Source organism: Cygnus atratus, chromosome 1 (assembly GCF_013377495.2).
Source record: "Cygnus atratus isolate AKBS03 ecotype Queensland, Australia chromosome 1, CAtr_DNAZoo_HiC_assembly, whole genome shotgun sequence".
NCBI classification, from domain to species: domain Eukaryota; kingdom Metazoa; phylum Chordata; class Aves; order Anseriformes; family Anatidae; genus Cygnus; species Cygnus atratus.
Window position 1 is genome coordinate 10,796,872 of NC_066362.1, and position 15,867 is coordinate 10,812,738.

At 37.3% G+C, this 15,867-nt stretch overlaps 1 protein-coding gene across 8 annotated transcripts in view; it reads left to right on the forward strand.

The window, feature by feature from the left end:
- Positions 1–15,867, forward strand: part of HGF (hepatocyte growth factor) — a 64,386-nt gene that overhangs the window by 25,140 nt on the left and 23,379 nt on the right. For all 8 annotated transcript variants that reach the window (XR_004779042.2, XM_035549300.2, XM_035549301.2 and 5 more), the window contains 2 exons: positions 3–123; positions 4,820–4,938. Coding sequence is in view for 7 of the 8 variants with exons in the window: in XM_035549300.2 (XP_035405193.1) it covers positions 3–123; positions 4,820–4,938 (240 nt within the window). In the remaining variant the exon portion in view is untranslated. The remainder of the gene's footprint in view (positions 1–2; positions 124–4,819; positions 4,939–15,867) is intronic.

Sequence of the window (15,867 nt, forward strand, 5' to 3'; positions counted from 1 at the left end):
AGTTGAATGCATGACCTGCAACGGAGAGAGTTACAGAGGGCCAATGGATCATACCGAGTCAGGCAAGGAGTGTCAGCGCTGGGATCTTCAGAGACCACACAAACACAAATTTCGCCCTGAGAGGTAATCTCCTCCTCACTCCCAAGCAAATCTGTGTGGTTTTAATATGAAAATTATACATATTCTGGAAGCAGCTGGGCAAAATAAGCATTATCTGAGATGAAATTAATGGAGTTTATCAGTTTTAGCTCTTTGGGGATCTGGCCCATGATATGTGCAGGTTGGTTACAGTCATGATGGAGATGCAGGAAGGAGACTAGTGACTATTTTGTGCAGCTGTGGCTCCATCCTAATTCTGTGTAGTGCAGTGATTTACATGCAATGCATTAGTTGGTCAAAATTTCCTCCCTAGCCTCAATATCAGTAAAAGAAGTCACCTCTGAATGTTTCTGCATATATTGTTATACAGCTTCACTTAGCTTAAAATACCTTAAAAATATTACAGAGTAAGTAACAATAAAAATGTATTTTTTTCTTTATGTTAGAGTTCTTAATACACTTAGTGAATATGAATGTGTGACATTACACAGTATGATCCTTTTTTGAACTATTGAACAGCTTTAAAACTGTAACTGGTGTTCTGCTCTAATCAGCTTTATGTATCCAATCTGTTTGACCACTGCGTTTGTTCTACCTGGAAAAACAGATCATCATTCTGTTTAGCATTTTATGGATTAATGTTTTAGACTTTTATATATGTAAGACTTAAATTTATACTTATATATACACACATATATATTCAGTAATAGCAAGACAAATTGTATCTCCTTTAGCATTTTTCCTAGAGGGTAGAATTCACCTAACTGCAGAGGGTCATCTGTAACACACCATTCTGGAAGGATTTTGTGGGGAGGTTTAGGTCATGCAGGAGGACATTTGTGTCTCTCTTAAATTGGACTTAGATTTCTTTTTATTTTACTCTGGCTTTTGGATTAACTTCACTTTTAAAATGGATTGAATAACCTTCAGCTGCTGGAGAAAGACTGCAAGAATCAACAATCTCAGAATGTTAGAGATCTTTCACTGAAAGATTCTTCATATATTTTAAAGTGTTCCATTAAATATAGCCTAATTTTTACACTCTGAAATACAGTACTAGTGGATTTTAGAAAGTCTGATTTTTTTTTTTTTTTTCAGTAAAACATTAAGTGTCTGCAATTTCTGAGTTTACGTGATATAAACTTTTTTCCCTCTTGGCTCAGATGATCTGCTTCATGAATAATAGCAGGGTCTCCCATGGCTCTGCTACAATAAATATTTTGTATTAGCAGTCTGGGACTGAAGACAATCTGTTTCTGAGTTTTGCCATGCACTTGCTGTGCATTCTAGGATAAGTCACAGAAAGAATGTTTTTCCTTAGGAATGAATCATTTATAGAACTTCTGGGTACAAACTAACAATTTTACTGTCAGAAGGAAACTATTTTTCTGTTAGTTTTGGTTTGTTCACAAAATGACTTTTCAGACTAGCTGCAGTCTCACTAGTAATCACTTTCCTCCTTAAACATTTCCCACTGAAAATATCTTCCTGATCGTGTTCAGACTGTTTCTTTTCTTTTTTTTTTTTTTTTTTTTTTAAAAAAAAAAGCTGTTGAAAAGCAATCCATGTGTATTGAACCAATCTGTTAATGCTTTCACAACTGTAAACTCCAGGATATTTCTAAGACACTGATGTTAATTAACTTTATGAAATGATCACTAAAGGTAGTGACAATTACACTTTGATTATCTTAGCTCTTTATTTTATTATTTTATTTTATTTTATTTTATTCACATTTTAATGAACATTTAAGTTGTAAATAAGGGAGGAAGTCTGGAACAAATGATCAATTAAAATACAGCAGTCTCTTCAGGGGCTTGTTCTATATTATCTAGGAGTAATGTGAATAACCTGGAAACCAAGAAGGACTAGTATAGCTGGAAAGATTTTAACTTATTTGCATTTATGGATGCATCAATTGCAATGATGAAGAAAGAGAGGTAAGACTAATAATCTTTTCAAGTGCTCCATAATCTACCTGCTTTCAGCTCAGGGTGAATACATGTCACTTTTCATTTTTGTCACCTCAGTGAATTGTTCCAGATTTATTCCCTTCAGAGGAATTACTGAAGAGAATTCTTAGTACCTGTTAGATGTGATTGAAGCTAGCAGTAGGAACTCCCCCAAACAACTCCTGGATGACCCATTTTTAGCCTTTAGTGGATGCAGAAGCTCGAACTCCCTCATGTTAGGCAGGATTATGCCTCAATGTGGAATATAGACCATTGAGGATAATGGCTTAGACAGACATTGGAAAGCATTGAGAAGCAGCAGTTCTCTCCTCTTACACTTATATTTTCTGCTCAGAAACAAATATGCTGTGGAAATAGGTGCTTATTGCATAAAGGAATGTAGGGTTGAAGTGCAATATATGGGTTTAATAGATGTAGGTATTCTTTTATTAACATAAACTGGTTCATATCTCCGTTAAGAAAAATTTGTATTATACAAAAATAAATTTTCAGTACTGCATGCCTTTTAAAATTAAAAAAAGGGGAAAAGAAATATTGCTAAAGCAACAGTTTCAGACACTAAATTTCAGTTTAGTCACAGCAGAGCTAGACATCAGCATCTGTCTATTTAAAGAGAATAAATGTCTCTTCATCTAACATCCTTTTTTTTTTTCTTAGAAACTGAGAAAAAAGTCTTGATTTTGACACCAGATGTATATCTTTATGCTTCATTTCAGTTTCAGCAGGAAAGTACAGCTACTTCTGTTTCAAAGGTTCTGAAGATCTTGGAAACCTTGGGGTCTTTGTTGGGTGTGAGCAAGAGATCTGTGCCCAAGTGAATTACAGGGAGAACAAATCTGCAGAGCAAAGGGACAAGCTCTTGGGGAATCTTGTGTTGTGGAAAAGTGTGGAATAGTTTGAAGCCTCATTGTCATATGAGGCTCTGGGGACTGTAAACTGAAAAGATGAGGCTCTTTGGGGCTTATATTTGTGTCTTAAAGGTGTTTGCCTTTTCTGTAGGAACTGAGAAACTGTTACTTGCTAAATATAAAAGAAGGCAGAAACGGGCCTGAGAATTTTGTGGGAAGAACCAGTGACTGGAAAGGTTCTGGGTTCTGGAAATATCTTCGTACCCTTCTCTAAGTAGATACAGTAGGTGGAAAGATGCAGTTCATGAACAGCACTCTGTCTGACAATGATGGTCAGAGCTAGGTCCCTGAAGAACTATTATATCTATTGTCAGCTACTTACTGATACCATTTTGACATGCCAACAATACTAGGAAGGATAGAGTGTTCAATGCTATGCAAGACGTCCTTCTAGAAAGTGGATTCTTTACATACCCTGTTTTCCTGAGTGGCTTTAGGGAGCTATGACTGCAGGGACCTTGCCATTCTTGGACTCACCTTGGTAACATGGACTGCTATGTTACTTGGAGCATACACTGCTGACATCAAACTTCATCACTGCACTTAACAGGTGCCCAAAGCCATCATGTTTTCAGCTACACTGTTAGCCTGTTAACTGTTTGCTTCTGAAATCCTTGGACTCAATATGTTCCTTTACAGTTTCTCTTCTACCTAGCAGAAAATGGTGTGCTGCTGCTAAATCTGAAACTACCACATCTTCAGCTTCCTTTAAATTTTCATTTTTTTGATATATTTCCTTGGGTTTCTTTTGAATTCTACTTGAATCCTGTTGCTGTCCCTTGCATCGATGAAGGAGCCTGATTTATCCAAAGGAGTGGGAGATCATGTTGCAAATGTATGAGTCAACATTAGGGTAATTGGTTGATAGAAAAAACATCCTAGCAAAAACACATGCTTGCAAATCATATTTTCCAATGCTTGTGTGAAACACATCTGCTTGCAGTTGTAAATGGGTTCAGGTTCCTAGGTAGTTAAGTTCTTTGTTCTCTTACATATATTTCATGTTTTCCTCAGGGGCAAGTCTACTTTTTGTTTAGTTTACAAACAAGTTTCCTTAAAACTGGAAAGCCAAGACAATTTGTATGCACTGGTGAAATTTTTTTTTTTTCATTTATCTCCTTCTCTTTAAGCTCATTGATGTTTGTATGAGACTTTTATACAAAAAGATCCTCCTTATCTTGAATCTCTGCCTGACAGCTCAATAGTGGCAGCAGGAACGTGGAAATAATTAAATGGTACAATAGTTTTAAATCCTAATGAGATAAAGTGAGACGGAAGTTAATTCCTTATTTTCCTCCTTTTTTTCCTCAATGCTTGAAATGAGGGCATGACCTAGAACTAGCTCTGTTACGAAAATGGAGCTATCATTAGTAACAGAGCTATTGAAAATAGCTTCCAATTTGAACGCAGGGCTGTTGCACTGAAAAACCTGTTTTCTTAATGAGTCCGGCCTGCTAAGCAGTGTTTATATAATCCACACTTAATTGGGCTATTTCAGAAAAAAAATGAGTGGCTTTAGAGTCTGGTCATCAGTTGACAGACACAAGAGCAAGAGTTTAGCAATTAGCAGTTACTCCATCCGGTGGCCTTTGCATTAGCACAGCAGGGAATCCCTTCTGTGGAAGCCTGATTCTGCTGCACACTTGGGAAGTGATTTTGTTTTATTAACTTGTAATAGTGGTAAGGAGTATCTGATCCATCTCACAGGATCAGACCAGAGGTTAATAGGAACTGATTCTTGTTTGCCTCTGCTGAAGCCAGTCCTTTATGTACCTTATACAAGCCTGTGTAGTATTGCCAGGAAGACTTGCTTGACACGTTTCTCGTTGTGGTTTGCAGATATCCTGACAAGGGCTTTGATGATAATTACTGCCGCAATCCTGATGGCAAGCTGAGACCATGGTGCTACACTCTTGACCCTAACACCCCCTGGGAGTTCTGTGCAATTAAAATGTGTGGTGAGTTCAAGCAAAATTTATTACTTCCTTTTCCTTTTCAAAATTTGGACACAGATAGTTCAAGCAATATAGGACCATAGACAGTTCATTCATTGTACTTTGTTGACTTAAAACATAGCATTCAATGAGGAGTTCTTATAATGACATTGTGTTTAATTTGGATAGGAAATAAAAAAGTTGTGTTACTTAGCACTGGAATATACATATATGTGCATGTCTTATATACAGGGACCTATCAAAATGTAGTAAAATCAAGAACTAACAAAATCAGGCAATGTTAGCATGAAGATCTCATGTGGAATATTAGTTTTGACCATGTTGGGCTTCTGCATTACAGTTTGAGAGTAGATTCATGTATAAACAATTTTGAGTAGTCCTCCTTCCCTACTCAGTGCTCTATCAGCAAATCTTCTTTCCTTTATTTTCCTCTTGTGCATTGTGCAGTTCTAGGCCTTGCTTCCTGCACACTATTCAGCTTTGTGTTGAAGACAGGATTATTTATTTCCCATGCGTTTCTTTGTGATATTCATCCCTCTGGTATGAAAGCACTCCACAGGCAATTAATTTAGTTTCATTCTGCAACTATGAAATGGTGGCTTTTGTTATCTTCATTTTACAGACAGGGAATCGAATCAAAGTGATATTAAGATATGCAAATATTGGATGCCCACTTTGAGATGCTTTACATTAATATTTTTAGAGACTTTACCATTGTGGGACACATTCTATGTTCAAAGTTCAGATTCTGATGACTTTGTGATATCTGTGCCAGCTTTATTCTACTGATAATTAGGTGTCTTAATTGAGCAGTACAAGGACAATGAGGAAGATAAAATATTGGACCCCTCTTGAAAACTGCAGTGAAGTAATTTTTCTAGCTTTATGGGAATGTTGGAGCTGAGGTAGCTGCTAGAAATAAGTTTTGTAGGGACAAGTTTCTGTCAGGAAACCAAGATTTGCATTTCTGAAATTCCTTGCCTCATTCGCAGATTGCAATTTATACAGCGAATGAGATGTGGGATCTACAGGGGATAGTCTCCTATCCTATCTCCAATACTTCTCATTGTCAGATCTAGGATACAATTTTTTTTTTGACCTAAAAGAATTGCCATCCTGTGACATAATCAATGTGTTAGCAAAATATTAAAGACTGTCTCATAATACTCAGGGAGTTTTTCACTTTACTCAAAATGTGGTGTTGAAAAATTACTGGGAGTAGAGGCAACTTCTGAAAACAAGATATGACTCTGACAGAATCCCTACTGTAAAAGTCTGTCAGCTTCATACGTCCCAGCCCTGTGGCAGAGCTGCCGGGAACACAGGCAGGAAAGGGAAAACAGTGGTTTTAGATTTTCTGTAAAGAAGAGGCAAGGGGAAGTTTCCCAGTGAAAAGCACAGCGTCCTGTTTGCTCAAAAGAAAGTCAGTTTCTCTTAGATCTGCAGAGTTTGGGAAACTACAAATTCCATTGTTGTTCTGCTCAAATTTTGACCAAAATTAAGTGTTAAGAAAAAAAAATCCTCAGAACTAGACATTCTGCTTTTCATCTAGCTCTAAGTGTCACTTCAGTAGGCTTCTGTCATTGTAAAATTTATTTAGCTCTCTTAGGAGAAGGATAGAAGAAGAGACTAGATTCTATTAAAAAGAACATTTTAAGCTCATCTGGAACTGAATTTACTTTTCAAAAAAAGGAAAGAAAAAACAAATTATTTTTGAATATTTTCTTTGATTTTTCAGACATCTCTGTATTATTATTATTATTTGCTTAAATCAAGATAAACAGCTATGAGTGTGTCTCAAATCTAGACAAAAAAGTGACAGTGGTGGACCTTATACAAAAGCATGTTTTCACAACATAATCCTGTGTGTTTGTTTTTTTTTTTTTCTTCTTTATTTTTGGATACATATTTATATATCAAAGAATCACAGAATGGTTGATGTTGGAAGGCACTTCTGGAGGTCATCTGGCCATTTCCTTGCTCAAGCAGGTACACCCAGAGCTGGTTGCCCAGGACCGTGTCTAGACAGCTTTCTAAAGTCTTCAAGATGGGAGACTCTACAACCTCTCTGGGCAACCCATTCCACTTGTTCATGACAGTACAGAAGTGCTTCATGATGTTTAGATGGAACCTCTTGTGTGCCAGTTTCTACCCATTACTCTTGTCCTGTCATTGGGCACCACTTAAAAGAGGTTGTCTATGTCTTAATTGCATCCTCTCATCAGGTGTTTATAGACATTGATAAGATCCCCCTTGAGCCTTCTCTTCTCCAGGCTGAATAGTCCCAGCTCTGTCAGCCTCTCCTCACAGGAGAGGTGCTCCATTCCTTTGATCATCATGGTGGCCCTCTGTTGGACCTTTTCCAGTATGTCCAGGTCTCTCTTGTATTGGGGGCCCAGAAATGGACACAGTACTCCAGGTGTGGCCTCACCAATGCTAAGTGGAGGGGAATGATCATCTCTCTTGACCTGCTGGTGATACTTTGCTTAAAGCAGCAAGGATACCATTAGCCTTTAGCGGCAAGGGCGTATTACTGACTCATGTTCAACTTGGTGTCCACTAGGATGGACAGAAAGCTGAAAGTTGTGTGGCCTACAGCATATCCTGGTGCCTGGAGTTGTTCCTTTCCAGGTGTAGAACTCCACACTTCTTGTTGAACTTTATGAGATTCTTGTCAGCCCACCCCTGCAGCTTGCCAGGGTCCCTTTGTATGGCTGCACAGCCCTTTGGTGAGTCAGACACTCCTCCAGTTTCATGTCATCTGTGAATTTACTGCACTCTGCTCCGTCGTCGAGACCATTAATGAAGATGTTAAACAGGACTAAACCCTGTATTGACCCCTGAGGTACTCCACTTGTTACTGGCCTCCAGCTAGACCTTGCACCACTGATCCTCTGGGTCCTGCTGGTCAGCCAGTTTTCAATCCACCTCACTGTCTGCTCATCCAGCCCATACTTCAACAGCTTTTCAATGAGCATCTTATGGGGGACAGTGTCAAAGACCTTACTGAAGTTCAAGAAGACAATATCCACTGCACTACCCATATCCATCAGACTGGTGATTTCAATTGAAGCTTACCAGGTTGGTCAGACATTACTTCTTCTTGGTCAATCCATGCTGAGTGATAATGATTTTCTTCTCCATCATGTGCTTGGAAATGGTTTTCAGGATTAGCTGTTCCAACATCTTCCCAGGGACTGTGGTGAGGCTGACCAGCATGTAGTTCCCTGGGTCCTCCTTCTTGCCATTTTTAAAGATGAGTGACATTTGCTTTTACCAGTCTTCAGGCACTTTTCCCAGTTGACAAAAGACTATAGAAAATGGTCTCACAATCACATCTGCCAGCTCACTGAGAACTTGTGGATTCATCTCATCAGGGCACATGGACTTCTGAATGTACAGTTTGTGCAAGTATTCCCTGACCTGATCGTTTTCCTCTAAGGGTACATCTTCTTTGCTCCAGCCACTCAGCCTGGTCTCTGGGACCTGGGATTCCTGAAAGCCACTCTTGCTGGTAAAGACTGAGGCAAAGAAGGCATTCAGTACATCAGCCTATAAGTATACACTGGGGAGAGAGAGAGAGAAGGGAATGGCTCTGGCATGAGCAGTGAGCAGTGGCTAACTAAAAGTGGAAGCAAGGGATTCTCTGTCTTTACTTTGGAATTCTTAACAAAACAAATTATACCTTGTCTTGTACTTCCCCAATCCATCATTCAGAGTATTGTCTCCTCGCTTGCTCTTGGTTTGGGACAGTGCAATGTCTTGGGGTGTCAGTTACTTCTTGTCAGTCAGTCAACTGCCTAAAATGCAAAGGTTGAGTATGAACACTCTTAATGTACTCCCTGGCAGGGAGTAAGTGAATTTATTCTGCACTCTCATAAATCATTGTAAATCCAGTACAAATTAGTTAAAATTAGTAAAATTATTCCATCGTGGAAAAGTGATAATAATTTGCCACTTTGGATAATGTCAGTAATCAGACCCTACAGAGACTGAGGAAACTTAACAGGACACCAATACTTGTTTTGTATCAGGCACTCATTAAGTCCATCCATCTTGAAAATCTTGTCTGTGAACTACAATACTGATTCATGCAATCATATCTAGAGTTTTTGATTCTCTGAACATTTACATCCAGCCTTTTTACATTATGAACGCAATCTTGTTTAACTCTGTAACTGAATTGTCTTTCATTAAAGTTATTTTTCTTTTAACAAAGCTGAGCTTCCCACATTTCTCTAAATATTAGATAATACATGAATCATATGCAGTCTAATAGATTTATTATTTTCCTGTGGTAGATGTGATTTTATTACGAAAATAAAAATATTCCTAAGTTACAGCTGACTGTTTCACAAATGCAACTTTTATAAACCTTTATCCTTTGGCATTTCCTGAGCTGATGTGTCAGTGTTCTGAGGATTCACATCTGGCTTTGCTGGTCACGCAAGCTTACAGTCCATGTAGCTCTTAGTATTTACAGCTTGAACTAAGTTTTATAAAATCATTGGGTGGGAGAGCAAACTACTGTAATGTTACTTTTTTCTGCATAAATCACAATTATATCATAGTTCTGAAGAAAATATAATTCCGATACCAGCATTACCAAATTTAAATGAAAAATATAAATCAACAATGTGATGAAAACTTTTTATCTCATTTCTAGGCATAAGTTCATAACATTAAATGTAAATTCTTTCTTTGATCTTCAGCTAGAAAGTATATTAAGATCAGTGGAAATTTCACATGCAATTTCACTTCAGTTAATACTGCAGTATTTTCACTGCAGAAAACTAGATCTTTGGAAATTACTGAAGAAATTTATATGAGGAAGAGTACAGAAGTAATGATCTCAAAAGTGTTGATATTTTCAAAGGATGTTTAGCATAGGCTTATGGCATTGCCCTCTACACAAGAAGCAGTGCTGCCCACTGCTTTTATAAACAAAAGAAGGAATTCATTGCAGATATTACAGTTATATCAGCAGCTCGGTGACTGGAAAGTCAAGGCAAAATATCAGTGCCCCGTTTTGAGTTTTCTGTCTTTCTTGAGGCACATAGAAAAACTGCTTTCCCGCCACCTAGCAGGGAGCCCAAAACACTAGACCATTCTGGGTTTCAGTGGCTGCTCCATTTTCTGAAGCTGTGTCTGTGTGCAATTTCGGTACACTAAAAAGAGAACATCATGAGTTATATGTCTTTATAGCTTTGTGGTTTGGATTCTCACACAGGTTTTTAATTCCTATGTTGAGGACTGTTTATATATTTTACAAGAAATACTAATTAAAAAAAAGTGCTCTGCAAATCCAAGGCCTTGGACAACGTACAAAAACGTAGGTGTCCTCTCTTTGGGGGAGTGACCACATGGCAGCATGCTGCTTGTGGCTTTAGCTACATGTCATGAGTGCTAGTATGCTCTATAGCCAAAATACTGACAACAACTCATATACAAAATTTTAGGCAAAAAAAGTCAGTGGAAGGAAGCATTCATAAAATAAATATGTTTTTAAGACTGAAGAGACAGGAGGGCATTGTAACTTTATTTCCAAGCACAGAAGGCAGCATAAAACATGGTGGCTTACAGCCAGGGCTGTGAGAAAGAGATGACAGGATCAATTAGGGATTAGAGATGGCTCAAGCTGCAAAAATTGGATCTGGATTAAGCCTTCAGGGACCCCAGGATTGGTTTGAAGTTGCTCACATATGTGTCTGTGGTTTTGGCTTGAGACAATTTTTAGTTAGAAGAGAGGATAAAAAGACAACTATAATAGCAATAAGAAGTGTAGGATGAAATGAAGAAATGGAAGCAATAACAGCAAATTTGAAAAAAGAATATGGCTATTATTTTGCCATGAATGAGGATATGGACTACAGGGAAGAAAGGAGTGGGTAGCTAGGGTAGCTAATACTTCTTTTTTTTTTTTTTTTTTAAAAAAAGCCATATTTCTATGGATGAACTATAAAACAGAGCGATACTAAGGCCCACAAATGAGGAAGCTACATTTGTCAGTCATTTGAAAGATGCAGAGCTACATGTAATTATTATGTTAAGGACAGTGTTTAGTTGCTGCTTACCTGATTTCCAGCCAACCCAGCTGATTTTATTATGGATTTAGTTTTTGCTCCTAGGCAATAGGCATGGGTGACTGGAGACCTAAATTCCCTGAGATAATTCAATAACGGCCTGAGTTTGATGGAAAGCAAGTAATAAAACAGCGAAGTGAGAATCTGGGTGTAAAATTAAACGTTGCAGTGTATCTACAACTTTTGGGAAGGCCAAAAAAATCACCAATATTAGATTACTCATCTTTTTAAAACAGATATTTAAACTGCCCACTTGAATGTGAAGTTCTGATAAACGAGTTATTTGTTCAATCACAGTATGTAAACAAATAAATGTGCCACTCAGTTTAAACATAATATTTATGTAAGATAAAGATGTTTATGGAACAGAGTGAGTGAGAAGAGACTGGTGTTTAGTAGTAGATAAAGTATTACCTTCCACCTTGCTTTACATGGAAACATAGCAGAGCTGTAGCATTCATTGCATATTCCGTTGCTTTATTCTATGTTTCCTCAAAGAGAGTCTTTCTGAGATTCTTTTAGTTATTTCTATGAGAGTTTTGAAAATGAGATTTAAAAGCTCCTCCGAACCTGCAGAGAAGTTTTAACTGTGAAAATCTGAATCCAGATCAAGGTTTTGAATGGATTAAAACCAAAACTGTATTTAAAGCTTAGTTGTAGATATTGGAACAACCCAGAAAGGTTAGGTGACAATGTATTCTTCAGTACTGTGATTCTTCAGCTTGGGTCTAATTTATTTCTTCACCTTCTCTTGTGTTCTCACTGAAACAATACAAATCCAGACCAAACCCTTTCTCTTTAATGCTTCAGGATCAGTGTTTTGTTGTTGTTGTTTGGTTTTGTTTTCTGTTTTTATCTTTTTTCCATGTTTTCTATACTGTGAGAAAAATGTCATACATACGTGAATATATGAGTATTTGCACTGAAAGAAACACGGAAAGAAAAGAACTGCCACACTGGTATTATCCAGCACTGTATATTGAATAGCCTGAGGTACGGATGCCTGGAAGCCATGTAACTAAGCATGTAGCTCATACTCTGAAAGTCAATGGAGTTTCTCATTGACGTGCAGAATGGCATTGATTCTGTTTAAAGAGGATCTTGTGTTCAAAACAGTTTCTTCATTGGTTTAATCACCTCTTTTGAAATCTACATTTTATGATCTTTCTTTATAAATGAAATACATTTTCCTATTGTTGAGTGAAGCACTAAGAAAATAGTGCAACAAGATAAGCAATTGTAGATGTTTTTTTCCCCAGTTAAATCGTTTAGAACTATGTTTCTTTTCAAACCATGTCTTGTCCAAAAATACTTAGATAGTATTACCATGAAAGAACAGTATTAGTCCAGCAAAATCCCTGCCTTCTTTTAAGTTGGTAGGAGTTTATCTATTGACCTAATTTTTGCAGGATTTACTTCTGGATTATTGGGGTTAAAGACAGAAATAGTACCCTGGCTGGTTGCTTCAGCTGTAGAATGACTCAAGGCCCCTGCTGATTCCCTCATGCTGGCATTACTGTGAGAACCAGTACTGAGAAGACTGCCTGTGGCTTTACACATGAAGCTCTGAATAATGTTTTATCTCTCTATTCAAGCATCTTCGAATACATGAGCTGTCCATTATTAATAGTTATTTGATTTGAGTTATCAAGATAATGAAGGCTTTATGGAAAAAGGATACTTTTACATTATTATATTTTGGTTGGGGACCTCAGCATGAACATGTGAAAGTAAAAATACTACTAACAAGAAATCCTTAAGCAGGTGTCTGAATTACACAGCTAATTTGAGTCTTGCAGAATTTAAAAATAATTGTATCAAAGTTCAAAAGTAATAAAATGCTGCTGAAAATTAACATTATTCTGTTCATAATGAAGTTTTCTACAGCAATAAGAAGCGGCAATCAATAAATCATAAATAGCAGTCTTTTATAAGACGATTTTTTGTGTGTGTGATCTTCCTTTAAACGTATTTTTTTTCTCAGTTTGGAAGGCTGGAACCAAAAAGGTACTTCTAACATGAAATTAAAGTACCTGCTTAGATAGCAAGGATAGCTTATTGAATTTAAATTCATTTTCTAACTTAATTCATAATAGTTTTCTCCCTGAAACAAGCCCTCAGAGTTGCAGGTCTTTATTTATACTTTAGAGGAATTTCTAGGATGAAGATGGGATTCCTTACTGATTTTGGCATTATCTTGTGTCCATCTTCTAAGAGAACTGCTGAGTGTGCTTTCAGAAGTAGGACTCTCTTTCATCAGTACTCTATTACCTGGTATGTATGCCTGGAATTATTGTACTTGGTTGTGTGGGTGACAGGAGTAATTCACCTCAAGGACAAGACCACTACTGAGTGAAGACGACTATTTAGACGACTATTTATGAAGACGACTATAAGTTGTAGACTTAGACAACCTGGGCATTTCTTAAAGTTTGGCAACTGCCTTATGGTCTGCAGAACACCTCTGTAACGCCTACTAAGGCAGTCATTGCTCCTCAAGTACGCCACTGTGTGTGTCCAGCTTACTCTTTGTTCCCATGAACAAAGATCATTCCCATAGTTCCTCGTTGTGGTAATAACCAGCTGAATTTGTTGAACTTTTTTCTGAGCTTGCTGAGACTCAAGAACTGGACTAGGAGAGGTCGTTTCTGAGGGCACAAGCCCTGAGAATTTCAGAATTACATTTTAGAATTATATTTCAGTAACATTTTTAGGTCTCATTTTTCATGTTTGAAATGTAGGCATTTGTAAGAAATGCAGGTATAGTAAGAAGAATTCGGGGAGAGTCCTGTAAACATTTTGGAATTATAGGATTGCTTTATTAATTCAAATAAAAATATTTTAATGATCCTTTTAACACTAGAATTCTCATTGAGAGGTGCCACAAAGTGGCAGTAGCTAATCACAGAATCACAGAATTGTAGGGGTTGGAAGGGACCTCGAGAGATCATCGGGTCCAACCCCCCTGCCAAAGTGGGTTCCCTAGAGAAGGTTGCCCAGGTAGGCATCCAGATGGGTCTTGAGTTTCTCCAGAGAAAAAGACTCCACAACCTTCCTGGGCATCCTGTTCCAGTACTCTGTCACCCTCAGCGTGAAAAAGTTCTTTCACATGTTGGTGCGGAACTTCCTGTGATCCATTTTGTGGCCATTGCTCCTTGACCTGTCCTCACACACTACTGAAAAGAGGTTGGCCATATCCCTTTGTCTCCCACAATTTAGGTATTTATAAACATTCATAAGATCCCCTCAGTCTTCTTTTCTCCAGGCTGAACAGACCCAGGTCTCTCAGCCTTTCCTCACAGGGGAGATGCTCCAAGCCCTGTATCATCTTTGTGGCTCTCTGCTGGACTCTTTCCAGGAGATCCCTGTCTTTTTTTGTACTGGGGAGCCCAGAACTAAACAAAGTACTCCAGGTGAGGCCTGACCAGGGCAGAATAGAGAGGGAGGATCTCCTCCCTTGACCTGCTGGCTATGCTTCTTTTTATGCACGCCAGGATCCCATTGGCCTTCTTGGCCACCAGGGCGCACTGCTGGCTCATGGCCAACCTGTCGTCCACCAGGAACCCCAGGTCCTTCTCCGCAGAGCTCCTCTCCAGCAGGTCACCCCAAAGCCTGTACTAATACATGTGGTTGTTCCTTCCCAGGTGCAGGACTCTATACTTGCTTTTGTTAAACCTCATTTGCAGATTCAGAAAAAATTTCTCTCTTAGCCATCATTATGTAAGGCTTTCCAGTAGTGACTTGGCTGTGTAAGTATTCATAATAATGGGAAAATTTGGTTAGAAGTTCCTTTAATGAGAACATTTTAACACAAGCAAATTAATGTAATATATGATCTACAGATAGAGTTCACTCTCAGGGCATGTAGTGAAAAGTTTGATGATGAGCTTTGTACCTTTAGGTATGTAAGAAGAAGGAATTCTTTACAAAATAATGTGACCTTTCTAAAATCAATTGGTGCATTATTTATTTTATTTTATTTTATTTTATTTATTTTATTTTATTTTATTTTATTTTATTTTATTTTTTCATTTCATTTTTCATGTGATTAAAAAAAAAAAAAGGAACAAAAATATGTAAAGAACAATCTAATTACTTTTTCCACATCATGGATAAGGAGTAGATGTGCTACTCTATTGAATTATAAAATTACAATTGAAATATTAACTTCCTGAGTATGTCAGGTCTTTGTATAGAGCTTATTTTGTATAAGATAAACTTGTATTAAGTTGAATATTTGTGCATAATTACTGGTAATAGTAATACTACAAGTCTTTTTTGCTAAAGTTGTATAGTTGCAATTTATTAATTTACTTTGGAAATATTATGCAGCCAGGATGTCTTCTGTATGCTGAAATTTATAATGGTGGCTGATTCTTTCTTATTCCAAATTGTACACTGTTTCTTTCCTTTATATGTATATATATTTATAGATCTTTTATATTTTCATATATTTCTTATATATTTTCATATATTTTTGAAAAGACAAATATGTATTTGAATGTGGTGTAGTGATCTTCAATCTAATCAGTTTAAGAGCTCTCTTGGAATATGCTTTCAATTTATTTTTGTATGTTAGTAATGGTGGAAAGCTGAAATGCAGCTGCGTATTTCTATTAAATGTACAATTTTGTCTTTTTATTGTTGTTGTCCAATTATGTATAAAATGAATAATAATTATTTAAAATATAGTTAATAGCTACAAGTCTTTTTGATGATCCCATCAAAAAGAGTAAATTTATCAGCTTCCAGAAGCCTGCTTGGGATGCTTGCAGAGCAAGGTCTTTTTCATTTTGGGATGAGCTTAGAATTCATAATCCCATTGAAACAGGACAACTTTTGCAGACAA